The 20,880-nt window shown below is 44.1% G+C and overlaps 1 protein-coding gene across 13 annotated transcripts in view; it reads left to right on the forward strand.

Moving 5' to 3' along the window:
- PTPRF (protein tyrosine phosphatase receptor type F) overlaps positions 1-20,880 on the forward strand; it is a 581,399-nt gene that overhangs the window by 542,289 nt on the left and 18,230 nt on the right. For 8 of the 13 annotated variants that reach the window (XM_042463894.1, XM_042463897.1, XM_042463902.1 and 5 more), the window contains 4 exons: positions 1,482-1,514; positions 2,968-3,065; positions 15,469-15,592; positions 17,023-17,198. In XM_042463894.1, the coding sequence (XP_042319828.1) occupies positions 1,482-1,514; positions 2,968-3,065; positions 15,469-15,592; positions 17,023-17,198 (431 nt within the window). The remainder of the gene's footprint in view (positions 1-1,481; positions 1,515-2,967; positions 3,066-15,468; positions 15,593-17,022; positions 17,199-20,880) is intronic. The other 5 variants (XM_042463898.1, XM_042463900.1, XM_042463899.1 and 2 more) reach the window with 1 other exon arrangement.

Consider the following 20,880-nt stretch of genomic DNA (forward strand, 5'->3'; position numbering starts at 1 on the left):
TTTGCATGCTCTCCTGCTAGAGCAAAAACAGATTGCTATCCTTTCTCCTTAGCTTGTAGGATTTATAAAGATATTTGAGCAATCTTGATCATAAATCAAGACACCCTTAGCGTCCAAACACTGTAGCAGGATATAGGCTGTATTTCTTTCCTTCCAAACTATTTGTGTTGCTTCTGGTAGATTTTTGGCTAGTTACACTCTATTCTCTAACCAGAACTTGGCTTCTCCATCTCCATCCCATATAAATGGAGCAGAGGGCCATGATGTATAAGTTGAACATATGTAGGTTATAGAGGTGCGGGTTGGGGGACTTTCACTTTCTGTTGAAAGAAAGTCATTATTTGACCAGATAATTCGCATAGCCCAGCATGATAAAAGAACTAGAATTTCTGTCCAAAATGGTCACAGAATGAAGAATGAGGCCTGAGCCTCAGGTACAAAGCATATGGCACAAAGACGGAAGCTTGAAAAACGCACAACTTGAACAAGGGGAGCCAATTTCATGAGGCATATTATGAGGATATTCTCAGACATGATCAGAACTGCTGCCCGGTGTCTTATGGACTTTGCATTCTTTTATCTTCTCAGGTGGTTAGTAGGGAACAGTCAGTTTGGAGAAGAAGGCTCTAGTACAACATTTTTACAGCCTGAGTCACTTGCCTCCACCTGGCCTCACCTCCATGCTGCGACAGATGGATGCCTTTGTGGGCAAACAGCAGCAACTAAACCCTGAGCAGGCTGGCAGTTGATAATCTGTGCTGGAAAATGTAGAGGCAGAAAGGGGCTTGCTCAGTACATAATTAATCAGGCTGCTGTTATTAAATATTAAGCTTATCACTTTAATAGTTTCTACTTGAGACACAGGTTTCTTGCATGAATTGTCAGCTTCTTTGTACTCATATTACATTTTGCAGGGTTATGGCAGGTCAGGCAGGGAGAAGTTACTCTTAAGTGATTGGGTGAATTATGAGTAAATCTTGGTCACAAGGCTTTGCTGCTGGCCCACATAGCAAGGCAAGCCTGGTCTTGGGGGAAACAACACATGGTGGAAATGGGAACCATTTTTCCTGGCCAACAGGCAAAACATTTATAATGTCTACTGTGGCGGCGGCAGCGGGGGGGGGGGGTGTCTTCTTTTTCTGGTAATCTATGAAAGGCTCCTGGTAATAAGAAGCACTAGTCTTAATAAATCACTCACCATATTGCCCCATATGTAGAAGGTTTCATGATGCAGTGCCTTCGACCAGAGAAAGGTTTCTACAGTTGTGGGGAGGAGACTTCTTGGTGCCCTTTGCAGAATATAGAAAAGTTGTTTTTTTGGACTACAAGTCCCCAAATTCCTCAGTTAGCATGGCCTAGCAGCATGCTATTTCAGAATTCTGGTAATCCAAAATAGTAGCTTTTCCAAGCTCTGGCCCTTTCACCCTTTTCTACTACACCTTTGCCCTCATCAATGTCTAATGGGATTTCTATTCTTGCAGGTGCCAGTGGCCCCAGTTGCCCGAATCTCTCAAGTTAGTTTTCTCTCCTCTTCCTTTTGCTTCTTCTTCACTCTCTCTCTCTCTTTCCCCCACCTATTCTTTCTCATTTTTTTTGTTCAGTGTCATGACAGTCGGACTCACTCTTCATAGACTTAGTGGTAATGCCTTCACTTGTCAGTAAACCAGGTTGTCCCCTGCAGACTGGGTTTTGCTGCTACCTACATGAGATGATTCAGCCTATGTATTTTCCATGCAAAGCCATTCAAAAATCAGCCTATAAAGTTGCAATTTGGGTTGAACACACAAGGTTGTAGGTAGGTACAGCCTCAATTTGAGGGGAGATAAAGCCTACAATTGCAAACGGTGTGTTTGTTGTCTATGGAGATTATTTACCATCACTCTGAAATGAAATGTGAATGATCCAGACCTGGCCCAATAAGCAGAGATTTCTTTTATCTTCTAAATGTGCTTCTCAGCTATTGTTGTGTTGGCATCATCTAATTGGAATGCCTTAAGCCCAAGTGCAGTGGCCTACTTCTTTCTTTCCTCCATCGTAGTGCATGTGAAATTAAGTGTGCCACCCGCACCTTTTTTTTTTTTTTTTTTTTAATTTCAGGTGTTCTCATGTTTGGTGGACAAGAAAGAAAACAGGACATGGTTGTCCCACAGTCTTGTATGATTTAAACTTTTTCTAGCCTTTGTAGAAGTGAGGGAAATGAAAGGCAGGAGCTCTTTTATAGATTTGGCTTTTTGTTGATGCTTTGAGCACTGCAGAGGAACAAAAGCAAGGCTTGGTTATCAGGAGGAAACCCAACCTGGTAATTTGAGTCTGCCACTTTATATGAATGTATATTATTGCACAGTGAGCATACCCAAGAAAGTCCCAGACCCTCCACTTTTCCTACCTACAACTAGGCAATATGTTATTCTGTAGCCATTCAGTAGCAGCTATTAGAAGTAGGACTCCTAAGTGTTTCTCAAGTGGAAGTGTAGCTATTAATGCTAAAGTCTTTTCTGCCGTCTCAATACTGGGGGTATGAATGGGGTATCAAGAGATGCAGAACTGACCCCAAGGCCCAGTAAGCAAAGGAGCCCTTAGTTCACAATCTCTGCTTCTGCACCATCAAGTACACTGTTGATGTGAACTGAAGGCAAGAGGCCTATACTACAAGAGCTTTGTGTTTTATTGGCACCCCAGGCCCAAAAACTATCCCAGCCTGTGCAGCAGCATCTTCCCAAGCCTCTTCATCCTTCCCAGGCTGGTATTATGTATGGAAGCTACCTGGCTGTTCACTGTCTCATCTGAGCATGCACACATACATTTTGCCATTGCGTGGGCACTGCATGCCACGGTATTCATGTTCCATTCATCTTGCCAGTGTTACACATCACCATCAAGTATGCAACTGTGGAAGGACAATTCTCCCTGTAGCTAAATGATAAATTCCATCCTGTAACTCCCCATCCTTTCTGTTTGGTCTGGCAGGCATGCGTGACCACCCTCCCATTCCAGTGACAGATCTCTCTGACAACATCGACCGTCTGAAGGCCAACGATGGGCTGAAGTTCTCCCAGGAATATGAGGTGAGCAAGCTTATGGGTTCTTTCGGATCTAGTTTCCTAAACAGTAGATTCTTCTGCAGCTTGTCAGCTTCACCTTGCTGAACTAACAAGAAATGCCAATCTGGACTCCACTGTGATTCTGTCCACAAAATCCTAATGCCCCTTTCTGTCAACTCTCCTTAATCCTGATCCACTTGTCCGCATTGGGTACTATCATTATCTTCAGTTAGGACCATTTCGCTGTGGCCTTTTCTGGCACTTGTTTAGCTTCCCATATCCTGAAATAGTGCAAAATGCAGTATGGGTAGGGTTGCCATATCCCGCTGTGGGGCGGGACAATCCTGGTTTGGGCGGTGCCGTCCCGGTCCCGGTCCGGTTTGGCGCCCAAACCGGGACAGGCCCGCCCACTGCGGCCACCTCAGCTCCCGTGGTGGCTCCAAGGCCTTGCTGAGGCCTGGGAGGGCTCTCTGCGGTTGGAGCTCCAGCCGCGGAGACGCTCCCTCCTGGGCCCCAGTGAGGCCTTGGAGGCGGCTCCGCGGTCGGAGCTCCGGCCACGGGGTCCTCCAAGGCCTCTGCGAGGCCAGGGAGGAGGAGGAGGAAGCTTCCCACCCCGGCAATCGCCGCGATGAGAAGTGGCCCCCGCCTCCTTCCCAGCCTGGGAGCCAGCCCACACTTCCTCCTAAGCCGGGGCGGAAGCGGAGACTGCTCCCATCGCGGCGATCGCCTCGATGGGAGCAGGCCTCCGCCCCCTTCCTGGCCTGGGAGCTGGCCCAGGCTTCCTCCTAAGCTGGGGAGGAAGCGGAGACTGCTCCCATCGCGGCGATCGCCACGATGGGAGCCGGCCCCCGGCTCCTTCCCGGCCCGGGAGGAAGCCTGGGCTGGCAATCGCGGAGCCCTGGAAAGCCTCGCCGGGGGCTTGGGAGACACTGTCTCCCAAGGCCCCGGCAAAGCCTTCAAGCGGCTCCGCGATTGCAGAGTCCTCCAAGGTCTCGCTGGGGCCTGCGAGACGCTGTCTCCCAGGCCCCAGCGAGACATTGGACAATGTTTTAAAATGTAGGACCTTTTTTTTTTTTAATTTCCTGGCCAGGAATTTTTTTTAAAAAAAAGATCCTACATTTTAAAATATTGTCCTACATTTGTCCCGGTTTGGAGGTCCTCGGGGATGGCAACCCTAGGTATGGGGAAAGCCTTGCTTCTAATATATATGGTGGCTTCCTAGCATACTGGGAATATTGGGTATAGCGGGAGTAATTTAGATATGTATGTGGACATTTTCACATTACATTTGACACAATTTCTTATAGTTATTATTAACTGTGTTGAAAAATGTAACATGTGCAGTAACTATCAGAGTGCTGTTTGTGCTGAGATAGAGGCTGAAATAGTGATATTGGGAGCCCAAATATTGCCACAGCTCTTACTTGCAAGCTCCCTGTTCCCACTTTGAACTATTTGCTAGGCAGATGATTAATTTGAAAAATTGCTATGTTGGAAAAAGTTCCCTTGTAGCTATTAGAGTCACAGTAGCAGGATAAATGTTTTCCTCTGCTTGCAGCAAGCTCTGCAGGGCCCGCTCCAGCTCCGAGGGGCTTAAATCATAAATAAAACTCTCTCATATGGTGAGATGGGGGAGGATGAATTGAGGAAGTGTCCTTTACACACCTTATTGGTCTTGCTTGAATTGTTATCTGCCTTTGCCCCTGACCTCCCCTTGCTGCAAAATATATCTCTTGATTCAGGAGATCTGATACATGCTTTACCCAAAAGGCAAAATTATATAGGTTGGGAAGGCAGGGAAAAGCCCTGCCTAGCTACAAAGAAAGGAGAGTCAATGCCTAGGAAGATCTAGAGAAATTGTTAAGTCCACACTGCTGATTGAAGGGATATATCAGGTAGCAGAGTATGACTTCCAGGACTTCCAAGGAAGTGAGTCTACATGGCATGATCTTCGCATGTGCCTGGTGGCCTGACCATCCTACTTGCAAACCAATTTGTCAGTAGACCTTGGGTTTTATAGGCCATTGGGACAGGATCCCCTTTTTTCTGAAGTGTGGCATGAAGGAATTTGAGGCTGAGTAGCACCTGAGACTGAATGGGGGGGGGGGTGGGGTTGGCGGCGACTAGAGAATGGTATAGATTGCATAGGTATCACCTGTGTCATAGATACATTTGTTACTTTTGAATACATTTTGCAAGTCTTCCCAAGTCATGTATACAGTGGTGCCTCGGGTTACGAAATTAATTCGTTCCGCGGCCGCTTTCGTAACCCGAAAAGCCTTCGTAAGCCGAATTGCCATAGGCGCTAATGGGGAAAAGCCGCGTTTCGTGCGAAAAAGCCGAAAAAAGCACCAAAAATTTTCTTCGTATCCCGAAAAAACATTCGTAACCCGGAACAATGATTTCCTATGGGATTTTTTCGTATCCCGAAAATTTCGTAACCTGGGTATTTCGTATCCCGAGGTACCACTGTACCTCCAGTGCTTAAGGAGTGCCTAAAAGAGGGAATCTGATTGGGATTGACAGCCCTTTTTTCAGAGATTGTTCTGCTTTGTGAGAAAATCTACTGGGATCTAGGCTATTTGTCCTTTTTTTCCAACCCAGAGTGGGATGAGTAGCAGCAGGGGATTTTCTCACTGGCATAGAATAGAGTCCTTAGCAATACCCACCATCACTGTACAAATAAAAATGAAAAATCTTGCCTTTCACATTGGTGCCATTGGAGAAAACTGAATTTTCTGGGCAAAGCAAGCATATTGATACTCCATTAGGGGAAATATCAGATGCTGCAGAGCAGAGATAGAGTAGCATGGTTTAAGAGGAGAAGTCTAGAAAATAGGTAGATGATTCAAGAGCAATCCTGTATATCAAAGCTGAGTAATAGTAGAGCATCACAGCAGTGGGAGATGAAGGTGTATTGCCACATAGAGGTGGGTGGTGTACATTCCTTCACAAGGGTATTGATCACAGTTTCTCTATTTCTCTCTTTCTCACACACAGACACACACATTAAAAAAACTTCAGGTTTCACTCAGTCTGTGAGCTGAAGAATCTAGCAAGTAAATGTTCATTGCATTGCCTTTGCACTTATTGCTTCTAACTTGGCCCAAACAGCAAAGAGAAAATTTTGGGAAGGGTTAGACCTAGGAGCAAAACATCTTCCAAACAAGTCTGCTCCTTCTACAAAACATGTGCTCAGACTCTCAGGTAATTCAGAGGCCCAAATGCTTAACTGCACTTTAGCCACAAAATTGGGATAGCATTAGAAGCATCTGTAAATTAGCTGAACTAGGTTATTACTGAGAAAAGGCACAGAACTTGGGGGGGGATTTTTGGACTACAATTTCTGGGAATCCTCCAAACAGTTTAGCCACAATGGATTCTGTGAACTGTAATGTAAAAATTAACCCGTGGGGGAGGCAACCTCTGCTTCTGTACCTCGGAGACAGTAACTGAGAAAATGGGTCAAGCACTTTGTCAGTATCTACATATATCTGTATCTATGGTGGAAAGAACATGGAGAAACAGCTGCCTGGTGGTGCCTGTACCAGTCATGAGCCATTGCTAGCTAGGAGTGAAGGTGTCAGCCTCCATTCTTGTACACACAATGGGGGCTGGGAGTGGCTGGATCACTGTAGCTTTTGAGTGGTCTGGATGCGATGAGCAAGCCAAGCCACAGGGCTACTCTGTTCAGATACAGTAAGCCTCAAGAGAGAATTTACAGCCAGGGATTAGTAGAATTAGCACAATCACGCGAGCTTGTTAATCGTTTATCTACACTTGCTGTGCTAGAACAATGGCTGTACTTGAGCACCACCTGTTGGACTGTTATCTTTATTGCAGGTAGGCTGTGCCCACAGAATACCCAAAACAGGTGGTTTGCCAGAATGTGGGTAAATACTAGGCACTTTCGAGATGGGACACATACTCTTCCTCTTATTATTGAGAAGGCAAGTGAAACTGGCTTCTGTTACTAACTAGAAAGAGAGAGAGAGGCCTTTTTTACCATGCTGATATTAAATAGATACTCTCAAGGGATGAATTGGCTCAGGTTCTGTTCTTTGTCTCTCTTGCTCTGGCAGAAAGAATAGTGGTGCTATTGATCACAGGACCAGCTTCAAACATTTCACTGCCTGAGGCAGAGCAGAAAATGTCATGCACGTGCACTTTCCCCTCCCACTCCATCAAGACACATGGTACCATAGGCTGGACAAATTATTCTACTACCAGAGGCAAAAAAAAATCTTTTAAATCCCCAAATGTAGCAGTAAAAATACAGTAACTGTTAACTATTTGCTACTCATTTGTGTTAACCAAAAATCAGCTAAGGCAGTTATGTCACTCTGTGTTATGATAGGGCCCACTCTGGTCATAGACCTTTATAGGCCTATGTTGTCCTTCCCCTCCCTGCCCATTCAGATCTAGGGTTGAGACATCTACAAGTGTGAGGCTAATCCAAGTCTCTCCCACCCAAACCCTGTTGTGTCAAGCACACTGAAATCACTTCACAAGTGTATGTGCTAAAGCTTCTAACACGCTTTCCCTTGCAATCCCAATTGTGATTTACTTGTCCTAGCAATGGAACATCACTCTATTGCCCACTGACTAGCTGATGGCTAACAGTGTGGGTAAAAGCGGTGTAGCACTCTTCCGCTGCACAGGTAGCATAGAGAGTGGCCAAAGGCCACAGGTTATCCCTATGTGTAGTAAAGCATTTTGCTCCATATAGTAGATGTATTATGAAAGGAAGAAAGGTGTCTTCTTTTTTGCTATGGGTCTTTTCCTCACATTCTTACTCTGAGACTCCCAACACTGACCTATCAATTGTACAACAGGGGAGATAACCTAGGATTTTTGACCCTGAGAATCTCTCTCATCATATTCTATCCTGCAGGGATGGAGTCCACCAGTCCTGACTCCCAGAGTGCTCTTCACCCTTCTTTCCCTCTGGTTAATCATTGTGAAGCCCATAGTTAAGGAAGCTGTGCAGATTTTGCTTAGCAACCACCTGCTGAGACAGTATATTTGTAGTTACACCTTGAATGATCACAAAATATTATCAAAATGGTTCCATGCATGTGAGCTATATTTTTTCCAGCTGTTTGCTTCCAACCACCTGCCACACTGTTAAGACCCATCAGGAGCACTATTAAGGTGCAGATATGCAGTTGTGAGATGATAGATACAACTCAAAAAGAGTCTTGGTTCTGTGTATCTTTGCACCCCTTTCCCACTCCCAAAATAGCCTGCCAGGCTTCTCACTTCCAAAGTTTCTGCAGTCCATATTCAAATTTGAGAGGAGAAGAATCCCACTGGGGTTTTCCAGTTCTCCTCCAGAGATGCCACTTGTCAGTTCAAGAGCTCAAAGCAAGTCAGACAGAAAGCAGTAGGAATTTGCATCCTGTTCCTCCAGCAGTTCCTTTGCTCACTGTATGCCCCGGTTCAGTGCCGCAGCAGCCACATGCTGTAGCACCGACTTGCTCCCTAAAAGAAGCTGCTCTGAGCAGCTTCTTTGAAGGGTCATGACAGGCGTGCTTGCGCACCATCATGCCACCCCTTCCGGCCAGCACCATTTGGGTGCTGCACCACATGTGCGTCATCATGGTGTGCCCCATATGTACAGGCACATGCCAAGATGGCGCCCAGACACCAGCAGAAGGACTTTGAGCATGTGCACACTTAGCCTTATTTGAACCCTAGTTCGGGCCCAGGCCAGCATAAAGTGCCAGGCTATATTGGCCATATGTCTACAAGTTTGTTCCAATTGTGTCAAAATAATCTTTTTTTCTGGGCTCAGAAAGGATAACTTTGCTTAACACAGCATATGCTTGACCCCAACTGCATAGCTAATAATGGATGATCCTTTCCTGTTCAAAAATTTGTACTCTTAAGATAAGGTTGGCATCTTTTCTCTGGCAAGATGCTTGTGTCTTTAACAAAAGTAAAATGAATGAACCTCCACAATCACTTGAACCTTCATGCTAAAAACCTTCATACTGAATTTTTGCTGTGCATAGAGGTATTAATGCACAAGAGCCCAGCTAGGCAAAAAGTTGACAACCATAGATTTGATCCCCCACCCCACAAAAGAAATCACACATATTGCTGGTGCTGTGTTTATATGGATAGTGTGAGATGCTGACTGGGCTCAAAACATGGGATTGAAGTTGCATGTCTCAGTGAGGCAAATATGAGAGAAGAGATAAGTGGTGGATGGGATAAGCTTTTCACTTAGTATGACCCATCCAAAGAACTGCGCATAATGGGCATCAGGTGCCTTGTGAGCACCCCTCCCTCACTGCCTTATTTACTCATTTGCTCACCATTAAGGAAGAAACAGGTGCATGTTAATTCATCACTGAGGTTTAAATTAAATCATTTTACTTCTAAATGAGTCACTCATTTGCAAGTGTATTTAATTAGTACCTCTTCACATAACCAGGTGGGTTCCTTCTTCTGCCTTTTTCACCTGTTTGCCCTCTTATGGGGTCATTAGTGATACAAGAGTGGAGGATTGTGCATCTCCTGACTTTAAAGTGAAGCAACCGCCTTAATGACAATGCTAGTGCCACACTTGGGGACAAAAGGAATGTTGTCCTTTCTCTTCCAAGACACTGGTGCTATCTCAATGAGTTTTTGAGCAGAAATATGCATTGTACTTTCCCTTCTGCCTTTGAACAAGACCCATGGGAGAAGGAGTTCTGGAGCTTCTGCACAGTTGAAAATGATGGATACTGCACTGTTGAAACTCTTGCTATGCGTCAGCTGTTCTACTTTATAAGGTTTTGTATAAGAGAGTGTAAGAGAAAAGCCATGTTCCTAATAGCTTGCAAAGTGGCTTTTCTCATCTCAGATAGCTTGATGCTACAGTCTGGTGTATTATAACCTTTTCATGCTGTTACGAAATCCACTGAAATGTGAACTGCAATATAATTTTATGTATTTCTTTTGTTTAAATATTTCTAAATGTCCTTTCATAATGTCAGGCCTTGGGTAGACTCCATTTCCCATGCTTGTTTTGAACAATGAATAACTGCCCAGAGCACAGGCTTTCTACCTATCACAGAACTGTTGCAAAGAGCAATTTATAGTTCATTAAGAATTCAGGACTCATGAAGCAAACATTCCAGATCTTTCGCTGCTATGGACTAGAAACCTGGGGTGCTTCCAAATGGGGAGGTCCTACCAAATATTGCTTTTTGGTAAAAGCAGAATTCCTTTCAACACACCATACTTCAGGAAGGCTGAACCTTTGAATGTGTTTGTTTGTCTCTATCTATCTATCTATCTATCTATTGACTTTATATCCCACCATTCTCCCAACATGGGATCCAAGGTGATACAGGTTGAGTCTCCCTTATCCACAATTCTGAAGTGCAAAATATTCCAATAACCTTTTCATCAGTGGCTGAGATGGTGATGACACCTTTGCTTTCTGATGGCTCAGTGTATACAAACTTTGTTTCATGCACATAATTATTTAAAACATTGTACAAAATTACTTTTAGGTTATGTGTACAGTATAAAGAGTAAATGAATTTTCTGTTTAGACTTAGGTCCCATCTCCAAAATAGCTCATTGTGTATTTATATGTAAATACATCTATTGCAAAATCCAAAAAAATTCTAAATCCCAAACATCTCTGGTTCCAGGTATTTCAGATACAGGAGACTCAACCTGTGTGTACATAGCTGACATATCATAGTGAATGGCAATTTTATCCCCTTCCCTTATCAAAACTCTCACTGTTGCCACTCCTGACAACTTGAAGTTGGTGCTCCTCAGTCCCACTTTAACATCCTATTTTGTGAGTGGGCAGGTGGGTGTATCTTTAAGAGTGCTTGCAGCACAGGACAAGAGTATTGAAGGCTGAGATATAAGTAAACATAATAATATTCTATTCTGTCTGTGAAACTGACCAGAAAAATTAAAATGAATTTGAAATTGACTATACACATCTAGTAGTCAGTATCCAACTTGGATTTTGAAAGTAGCCGGGGGGAAAAAAGATTTGCAGCTACATCCAAATAAAAATCAGTTCTCAGTCCTTTCCAACTCCCTCTCTCTTTTTCTTTAACATGTGAACAGGCTTCTTTGGTTTTTCCAAATGCTATGTTTTCCCTCAGAAGGGGAGTGGAATGCAATACTTGAAATAGAGAAGATATGTGTCAGTTTCACTGCAATCTGATTTTAAAAAATAAGCACACACACGGGGGGGGGGGACTCACACACCTTTTCAGAATGCCTCCTTTCCAACATAATGACATTTCAATTTTTTTAATACCAGTCAATTGTAATTATGAGGACTGCAGCCTTACAGTCAGAGCCTACATCTGTCTAGTCTGAAATAAGCACTGCTTTGTCCACTGGGATCTCTTCCTGCTTCATAAGTTTTAAGAAGCCTTGAAAGGATGAAAGACTTGCTTGCAGGACGCAAAAGGTTCTGCAACTGGAAATGCATAGTACAGAAAAGAGAAGTGTCCGCAACAGATCATCCACTTTCCCCAGGGACAATTCCTACCAAAAAACTAACTGCAGTGCCACCCTTACTCTCCATACCAGAGTTTTAGCACGTGGGTGGTGGGAATTGAGCATAGGGGCACCGGGAGATAAACACAGGCTTATTACAAATAGATGACAGTGTCATATAGACCCTCTGCAAAATTCCAGAAATTAAGAATAAAATCACAGTCTCATCTGGAAGTTGGTCTGTTTCTAGCATGTGGGATGTATGTTTAGAGTGATGAGAAATTCAATCATGAGCTGCAGAGAGCTGGGCTGCTTCTGCTCCTGCCACTTTGCACTACGCTGCCTGCTTATTACTTGGATAATAGAAGATTATAGGGTTCCTGTTGGAAACGTCTATTTACATCCTGCATTTCCCAAACCACCTATTAGCAGTGCTGTGATGTCATATCCTCCCCATGGAGGCTATGAAATCTGTGTTATGTGCTGCCTTGCTCTTCCTTGAAACAGAGATCCTCTTCTATTAAACATGATGTGAATATGTTCTATTTTGCCAAATGAGCCTACATAATAGGGTGAGCTTGGGCGTCATTTCTCCCCCATATACTGGTTTTGCCACTGGAAGATTTAGCCCATTGCTCACAGAAATGCAGAGGAGGAGACATATTTGTGCTGCTGTTTGTTAGTTACAACTTGGGCAAAGGAGCTTTCCAGGGGTGGTAGGGAGGAAGCAGACCAAGAAAAAATGCCAGCTGTCTTTGCTTTGTTGTACATGTTGTGTCTTGATACCCGTCTTAGCACTATGTCTGCCAAAAAGGCTTGCTCTGAGATAGTAGCCTGTCAGAGTTGTGCCAATGAACTACCAGAAAAAGGAGGTCTTTGTCCATTGTGACTAGGCTTTTCTCCCATTTCCATTATCAAGTGTGGGGCCTGTGGAGAAAAGGAGTATATTCCAGGGTGTTAGCCCCTTGGGGAAAAATACAAAGACTGGATCTGTTAGGAAACAGCCTCCCTCAGCAGAGTTTAGCAGAAGTAACATGTCTCCCTTCTTCAGTATCTCCCTGGCTGAGACAACTTAAGTAAATGCAACCAGGCAGTATCAAGTTACAAACTAACTTTACCCATTGCTTTTAAAATATACATCACTTGAAATCCTGCATCCTAACTAACTAATGAAAATATCAGGTAAAAAAAAAAAAAAGAGTTCCAGTGAAACTAAAACTTTAATGCGCCATCTTGAAGCTGAAAACAAAGGAAGGAGGGAAAAAGTGAAAGTTGGTAGAGAAGGGGGAGTTTTTATATGATCACTTTAATATCAACCCTACAACTTTTCAGGTCACATGGATGATGATCATGCATTGCAATAGATAAGTGAGCAAATAGGGAAACCAGAGCTAAAGTACTCAGAATGGTTGTAGGTATACAGTGGGGTCCTATACCAGTGATGGTGAAACTATGCCACGTGTGCCAGAAGTGGCACTTTGGGCCATTTCCTCGGGCACGGGGCGAGGGAGAAGGCAGAAGAGGCACGTGCATGCCCATTCCTCCCCCTCCCTGCCTTTTCCTGGCCTCCAGTGGTCTCTTGGAGACAGCTGGAAGCCAGAAAAGGGCTCTCCGGGGAAGGAGCCAGGGGCGCACTCCTCTGGCTCCTCCTCGCAGCCTTCTCCCAACCTCCAGCTGCCAATTCAAGAGAGCTAGAGGCCAGGAAAAGGGTGGGGAGAGGAGGAGGGACCGGCGCATGCCAGTGGCTCCTCCTCAGGGAGCTTTGCCGGCCTCCAACTGCCTCTGGAGAGACAGCTGGAAGCAGGGAAAGGTCCGTGGGGATGGAGGCAGGGGCCCTGCCCTTCTCCCTTCTCCCTCCTTCCCCACTTACCCTTCCTGCCCTCCAAGTGTCCTAAACAGGGCACTTAGAGGGCAGGGAAAGGTCCATGGGAAAGGAGGCAGGGGCCCTGCCCTTTTCCCTCCTTCCCCACTTACCCTTCCTGCCCTCCAAGTGCCCAAACGGGGCACTTGGAGGGCAGGGAAAGATCTGCGGAGAGGAAGAGAGGGGGCCTGTCCATTCCTCTTCTTCCCCTTTTGCCTTTCCTCGCCCCCAAAGGGCTCTAGAGAGCCCTTTGGGATGAAGAAAGGTCCAGGAAGAGGAGGACTGGGGCCATGTCCATGGCTCCGCCCCCTCATGGGCCTTTGCTGACGCCCAGCTGTCTCTGAGAGCTGGGTGCGGAAAAAAGGCAGGGGAGAAGCCCCGCTCAGAGGGTGAAAGCTCCGCCCATGGAGGGTGGAAGCCACACCCCCTGGGCCAGAAGCCCTGCCCCAGCACTCAGCCCCATCCCAAGTTGGCAGAACCCCCGCCCCTGGCACGCGAACCTAAAAAGGTTTGCCATCACTGTCCTATACTATCAAACCTTCTCAGTTGGTCTAACAGCACCGAAAGTGGGGTGCGAGACAATGGTTGATTTTCCAACAGGATGCAGCAGATATCAGGGGTTAATAGATGGAGTTTTGCAGGGGCTATGCAATATTTGTCTACATGGATAATTAGTCCTACCAAGAGTACAGATGACTTGACAAATTGTTGATAAAACAGATGCATAAGTTGCTTGATTAGGTACAACTTCCTTACCACCTGCTGTCTGAGCCTATATCGAAGATGCCAGTGAAAATTTATTGAGCAGTATTATGTAGTTGAAAAAGATGTCTCTGAGTATACTGTGAAGGAACATGCTGCAAAATGTCATGCACTGGGTAATACTGCTTCTTCTGTATGTTACTCAGTTTAATGAGAGTGAAGCATTATCTGCCTGCTTTGACTTTAGTGCTTCATCTTAACCTTTGCACTTCCCCCCACTCCACCCCTTACCATCATTTGCTTTTTTGCTCTGTAGTTCCCTGGCATAAGCACATTTGACACACTTCTTTTTCCAGTACAGTAGTTCAAGCAAGCCTAGTAAGCAGAGCAACCTTGAGTGGTGGGGGAATCTGATCTGGTGTAAATGTTGCAAAGCAAATATTGGTCTAAGTACCTGGGTGCCTGCCAAGCTGTGTAGGTAGGAATTTGCTGGGAAGAAGGAGCAATCGAGAGAGGGTATTAAGCCTTAACCCACCCACAACACACATTCCAGGATGTTTTGTTCCCAGGCAGCTATTTGCTATACGAAGTGGAGGGATGCAGTGGAGAGAGGTAAAAGATTCATTTTACTTTTACATATGCACATCCTCACACCCACACACACAAACCACTTTTCCCTTGAAAGTTATCTATTTGATGTGCAGTGGAGAAAAGAGCCTGTGTTCCCAAAAGATACAAACTATCTACATAACAGCTAGTGTCGTGTGGTGGTTTAAGTATTGGACAAGTCTTGGAAAACCAGGATTCAGATCCCTGCTCAGTACTGGAAATCCACCCGATGACTGTGAGCAAGACACATTCTCTCAGCCTTAAAGGAAGGCTAATCTCCTCTGTATAGGTCTTGCCAATAAAACCCTAGGACAGGGTCACCATAAGTCAGAGTTAACAACACCAGCCTCTACAAATGCATGTGTTATCAAGCTTGCTTTGAAAGTTATTTGGCCCTTTCAAACTTCAACTAGAAATTGTGGTTGTTGCCCCCCCCCTCCCCAGCTAGGAATGGATTTTTGAATATGCTGCATATCAGAGAACTGACTAATATAAGAAAACTCCATCCAACTCACAATGAGTTTCTACAGCATGAAAACTAACTACTTCATTGTAAAATGGTGCATTCACAAGGTTAGCCCCCAACCTAGGCAGAGCCTTATTATTTGCCTATATTGAGCACATCCATGTCAAATTCATTTTGTGACTCAGCCTTCAGCTCTCCAATATGAAACTTGCATTTTTCATTCTATACTGTTTCGTATTTTGATAATAGGTTTCTGTTTATTTAAGAATTAAGAAGATATAATTTGAACATTTATATACACACTCTCTTCTTCCTTGCAGTCCATTGATCCTGGACAGCAATTCACATGGGAGAACTCCAACTTGGAAGTGAACAAACCAAAGAACCGCTATGCAAATGTGATAGCCTATGACCACTCTCGTGTCATCCTGACCTCAATTGATGGTGAGACTGTTAGTTCAATCGATGGTGAGACTGATGGTAATAAAATATCTATGGCAGACATCAGGGCCAGAGGCCTCATACCTTGTAATGTAGAATAAATGCATCATCCTGTTTCAGCATAGTTCTTAGTAGTGAACACAGCTATGATAAGGTGCTGTGGGATCTCTGTCAAGGAGCTGGGACAAGGAGACAAGACACATGAAGTAAGGTGTAGTTTCTTTACTGAGCCATTGTTACACATTTTGGATAATCTTTCAGTAACCCTTTTAGCTCATTAAGGCTCCATGAATTGGTAAGTGACCAGAACTCAGGCTGCCCCTTCCTCTGACCAAGAAAGTGAAATAAAACAAAAAACATGGAACCCCATTTTGGTAGCTTTTCCCATTGTTTTTACAAGCAAGTAGTGGCTGCAAAGAGGTTCCACTTTAGTTTTGCTACATTTTCTAGCTCTGATAACTAACAAAAGGACAGAGACAGGCAATAGATTATTTTCAGAGCTAAAAATGATTGGAAAGCAGGTGTTTGTTCCCTGTTTTACAGGGTACACTTACTCCGTTTTTACTTCCAGATTTTCAGAAAATTGCATGGGTGTTAAACATGCAAAAAGTGTGTACATATATACCATAAGAAGTTGTGCCTCTCACACACCATATTCAGTATTCCTGCCTCCAGCTGAAAATATTTATTGAGTCTTATCTTATGCCTCTTGTGTACCATAGCTATCCAAAGAGGTCTTTGGCACATGTTTCTTTTCTGACATGGGTCATGGAAAAACATGGATTTTACATTCTCAAGGGTGTGTACTTAATCACTGAATGAGCTTTGCCATGGGTGTTTGGTCATTTGGTTTCATGTGGAGAATCTCCTGTTGTTTTGCCCCAGGGAACTATAGTTGGAGCAAAATAACTACTAGAGTGAGATGAAATAGGTGGCTTATTGGGGCAGCCAATATCTTAGAAGTTGTGTATCCTGCAGTGTGACTAACAGCCTTATATTTTTAGCCCAGTGTGTGATGATTCCAAAATGCAGGTCAAGTTGTTGGAATAGCTATCAGGCTTTCAGCTGCTGTCTTCACTGAGTGTGCCTGACAAGCAACTCTGCCTTTATTAAACATTTGCTTACTCTTTCTTCCAAGGGGGGAAAGCAGTGGTAAGTCACTGTGAAGGTGGTGGAGGCTTCAGGGTTGTCTTTCCTTGAGACATCCAGCAGTCCATGCTTGGGAGAGATATCATGCTGCTGTAATAGCAAGGGGCAAAAAGATCCACTTGATCTCCTGCAAAGTAGCTCTGGTTTTATTGAGCAGTGATTAGATTGACCAAGACTGTTTAAGTAGTGTGTTTAAAATGGCTCCCTCCCTTATTTGCATCCTGCCAGAGATCTATATGGCAACATTGTCATTCAAGATGTTGTGCTCTTTCTTTGTCACTCAGGGGTCCCTGGAAGTGACTACATCAACGCCAACTACATTGATGGCTACCGCAAGCAGAATGCCTACATCGCTACACAAGGGCCTTTGCCAGAAACACTCAGTGACTTCTGGAGGATGGTGTGGGAACAGCGCACGGCAACTATTGTGATGATGACCCGGTTAGAGGAGAAGTCTCGGGTATGTACAAGCTTTCCAGTGGACAGACATTAACTCAGGTCCATTGTTAAATCTGTGTGTCTAGTGCAGCAAAAACTGCTAGACATTTCATTAGGTACTAGGACATGAATGAGTCCTAACAGTCCTCTGGGAAATTAGAGCTATACAGCATTGCAGACAACGATAGGGAAAATGTACTGATGTCAGCCTACATATCAACGTACCTTTGCCACTCAGACCATTTAAAAAAAAACTTAACACGTGCATGAGTGAAATGAATCGGGTGGGCAGGAAGTGGTGGGGAGTGGGCAAGAAATGGTACCCTCTTTTATGTGTGTTTCATAACCTGCTAGAGTTCTTGCTTCATCATTGAGTCATGATGGCAGTATAGTTCTCTGTAGGAAATAGCTGGACGAAGAGGGCTTTATGCCCATCTAAAACCTTGTCAAAATCTTCAAAGGCATTCAAAGTAGGAGGGAAGGATCATAACCATGGTGGTAAGATAGCTCCATGCATTTGGTGATGTATCTTCATGGTGGCACAGATGCCACCTGTATTCTCTAACTAGAAAGTGGTGGGGCTCCCTAGATGCATTTGTAGACTAGTAGCTTGTGGTCTGAGTAAGGTGTGTGTATGTGTCTTATTTCAGGTAGGGTATGCACACGCACGCACACACACACACACACACACACACACACACAGAGACCTAGACCATCACATATTTGTTACTGTGTAGTTTTGTCTTGTAATACAAGGTCGTTGACACAGTAAAGGGTGAAACCTCCTGCTATAGGCAGTTTCTGCCCCCATGCATACGTTTTCAATATGTGCAAATGGCTTTGGGGAGGATTCTGTGAACTCCCATGTAACCAAGCCCTTCCCACGCGTCAGGGGTAGCTCAGTTGGACATGCCTGTATCTAGAAATAGTTTCAGAAACCTGGAACACAGTCTGAGAGAATCTTGGACAGAGTTTTCCAGTAAGTAGCATTTTCTGTAGTGAGTATTTGTGCTCAAAGAATATTTTATGTTTCCATGCCAACCACATGGCAGGGATGTTCATTTAGACTGTGGTGCACTCATCTCTTTAGTCAAACAGGCTTGAATCAGGAGTTGGGAAATGAAGCATTTTCAGAGGATAAAATAACCAAATGAAGCAAGGGGGAGTTGTATGTGAAGGCAAAGAAAGGTACTCAATCATGTATTCTTCTCTAGTTTGTTGAATTAATACTGAAAGAAGAACATTGTCTTTTGTGAGATAAGAGGGGATCACAGAACTGAGGTGTAAGGAGCACAACAGGGGCTGGCCTGCATTCTTACCCCAAGTAGAAAGAAATTACCCCCAATATGCTTACAGAAATAGCTGCTTAGTATCGGGGGGGGGGGGGACACACACACACAAAATGTATCTCCTCTTGCCACTTAGGCATTCATACAAGTCTCTCATCATCTGAATTTACACATTTCTCACTTTGCCTGTACCAGAGCACAATAAGAACTTCCATGTTAGATCAGGCGAGTGATCTCTATGTTTGACTGTCTGACACTGACCAACCAGATATCATAGAAGAGTTCTCAGATTATAAAAACAATGCTAAGTTCGTTTTTTCTAGCATCTAATGCTGTGACTAGTAGTCATTTCGATCCTTCATCTATTTTATTTGCTTTTTTTTTTAAATGTGCTGGTGGCATCTCAGCATTCTGTAGCAAAGTTTTCCATTGAGTTAATTGTGCATGGGGAGGATGTGAGCTTTTTTTTGACTTGTACGCATGCTGATGTTGTTGTTGTTATACTGTAGTTGGCTTACAGGTTTCTGTAGGTTTTTCCTAGTTATTCTTCCTATACATACACTTCTATCAAGTAATCTTTTGTTCAGTCAAAACCCCTAATCTATTGTTAAAACTTTTCCACAAGGATGATTGACCAGCATTCTCATTTTGTGCTGTAAGTTTGACTCACTCTTTTCTAAAATTGCTACTAAGAACAAGTCCAAGGAGGGTGGAGCCTTTTGGCTATTTTAGCAGAGGAGGAGCAGGGAATAGGTTGGCTCTCAAAGTGTTTATGAACTTAAAGCTAATGTCCAATTTACTTATGTAGTAACAGCTAACGGCTGCTTCAGACGTCAAAGTAAGGGCAGTTTCACATGGCATGCAATTCTGTGAGTGAAGGAGTTATTGAAACAGCTCCAACAATTTTAGCAATCCAGGGCAACCTCTCTCACACACCATTTGTACTCAGGTGTTTACAATTGTAAAAATAACTAGATAGGGAACAAGTCTTCCAAGTGGACCTGCTTCCACATTGTTGCATTTCATCCACAGCCATAATTTTTGTTTTCACTTATTAAGTGGAACTTGAATAAATAGAACACCAGACTAGGTCTTTTACTTTAGGAATAGCATTTGTAGTGAAGTAAGAGAGAAATGACCCCCTTCTTTAGTGTCAGAATAAATGAATATCTGAAGTCCAGTTTGTTTTCCTCTGGGGCCATCCAGCTATCAGAAGATGCTCCACAGAGTGTGTTTCTCCAAGATAACATGTTCTCTGAAGCCCTTTGGGTACCTGTTTCTGTCTCCTGCCTTGCTGCTGTTGAGATGCACATTATCTCCTGGTAGCACATTTTCCATTCTTCCCTCTCCTAATTATATCCCGGAAGAAGGAGGATACAGTATCATCCTTGAGGTGGCATACTTCAGTGAGCTAGCCTGCTATCTAGCCAGGTCAGGGACAAGCAGCAGATGCACTTACCCACTTGTTCTTCTGCAGTGAGATATATTCATATTGCTGTCTTTTAGAGACACACCTGCCTCTGCTAACAGATATAATATAGTTCCTGGAGACGAAGGTATGTGCACACGATAAACATATTCACATAAGGAATCAAAGTCACTTCAGAGTACAGATAGGTAAAGAATTACTAAAGAGGCAGGAGTTAAGGACAGATCCTGTATTTGGTTACATTCCCTAGTGCAAAGGTGCACTTTTTAAAATTTGCCATCTTTACCATGCTCACTCCAGCTTGCCCTCTTTCTTCTTTCCAAGCAAAAGGTGTGTCTCCCAGCTCAGAGCTTCAAAGGGACAGTAGCAGGTGGCAGCCACTTTCTCAGCTCCAGCAATGCTTTGTGTGGGTCTCAGGGCCTTGGACTTTAGTTTCTAGGACTAGGGGAGTTCGATGCTTCAAAAGGCTTCCAAATCATGTGAAGGGGAAGCAGTCTGCAGGGGAAAAAATCTGTTAGGTGCTTTGGTTTTTATGGCCTACAGATTCTGCCAGCTTGGCAACACAAATCATCTCACCTTTCAATTTTGTGCACTACCTAAAAGCCACATGTAGCAGATCCATTTACTGTACTGCCTTCAAAGTGTTTGCAATTGGCAACAGAATCAGCCACATATTCAATCTGTCCTGAGCCTCCAGGGCCCTGTGTATGCAGGGGAACTGCCCAGCTTCCTGGATTGTATCCTTTTTCAAAAGAAATTTCTTATGCCCTCTCCCCACTTTCTGTATTGCTAAATAGAAAGTGCCCTCAGGCCCAGGTATAACAAAGCCTTACATTCCTAGTCTTGCAGGCTGTAGGTCTAGCATAACTATTTTCTAAAGCAGCTTTTCTCCCTTTGTAATACCTGCATGAAGGGGGAGCCTCCTCAATTTTCCCAGCAGTTGAGGCAGCCACTGGGCACTGCCAGTAGTAAATGAATTTCCAGGT

Source organism: Sceloporus undulatus, chromosome 4 (assembly GCF_019175285.1).
Source record: "Sceloporus undulatus isolate JIND9_A2432 ecotype Alabama chromosome 4, SceUnd_v1.1, whole genome shotgun sequence".
Classification (NCBI taxonomy): domain Eukaryota; kingdom Metazoa; phylum Chordata; class Lepidosauria; order Squamata; family Phrynosomatidae; genus Sceloporus; species Sceloporus undulatus.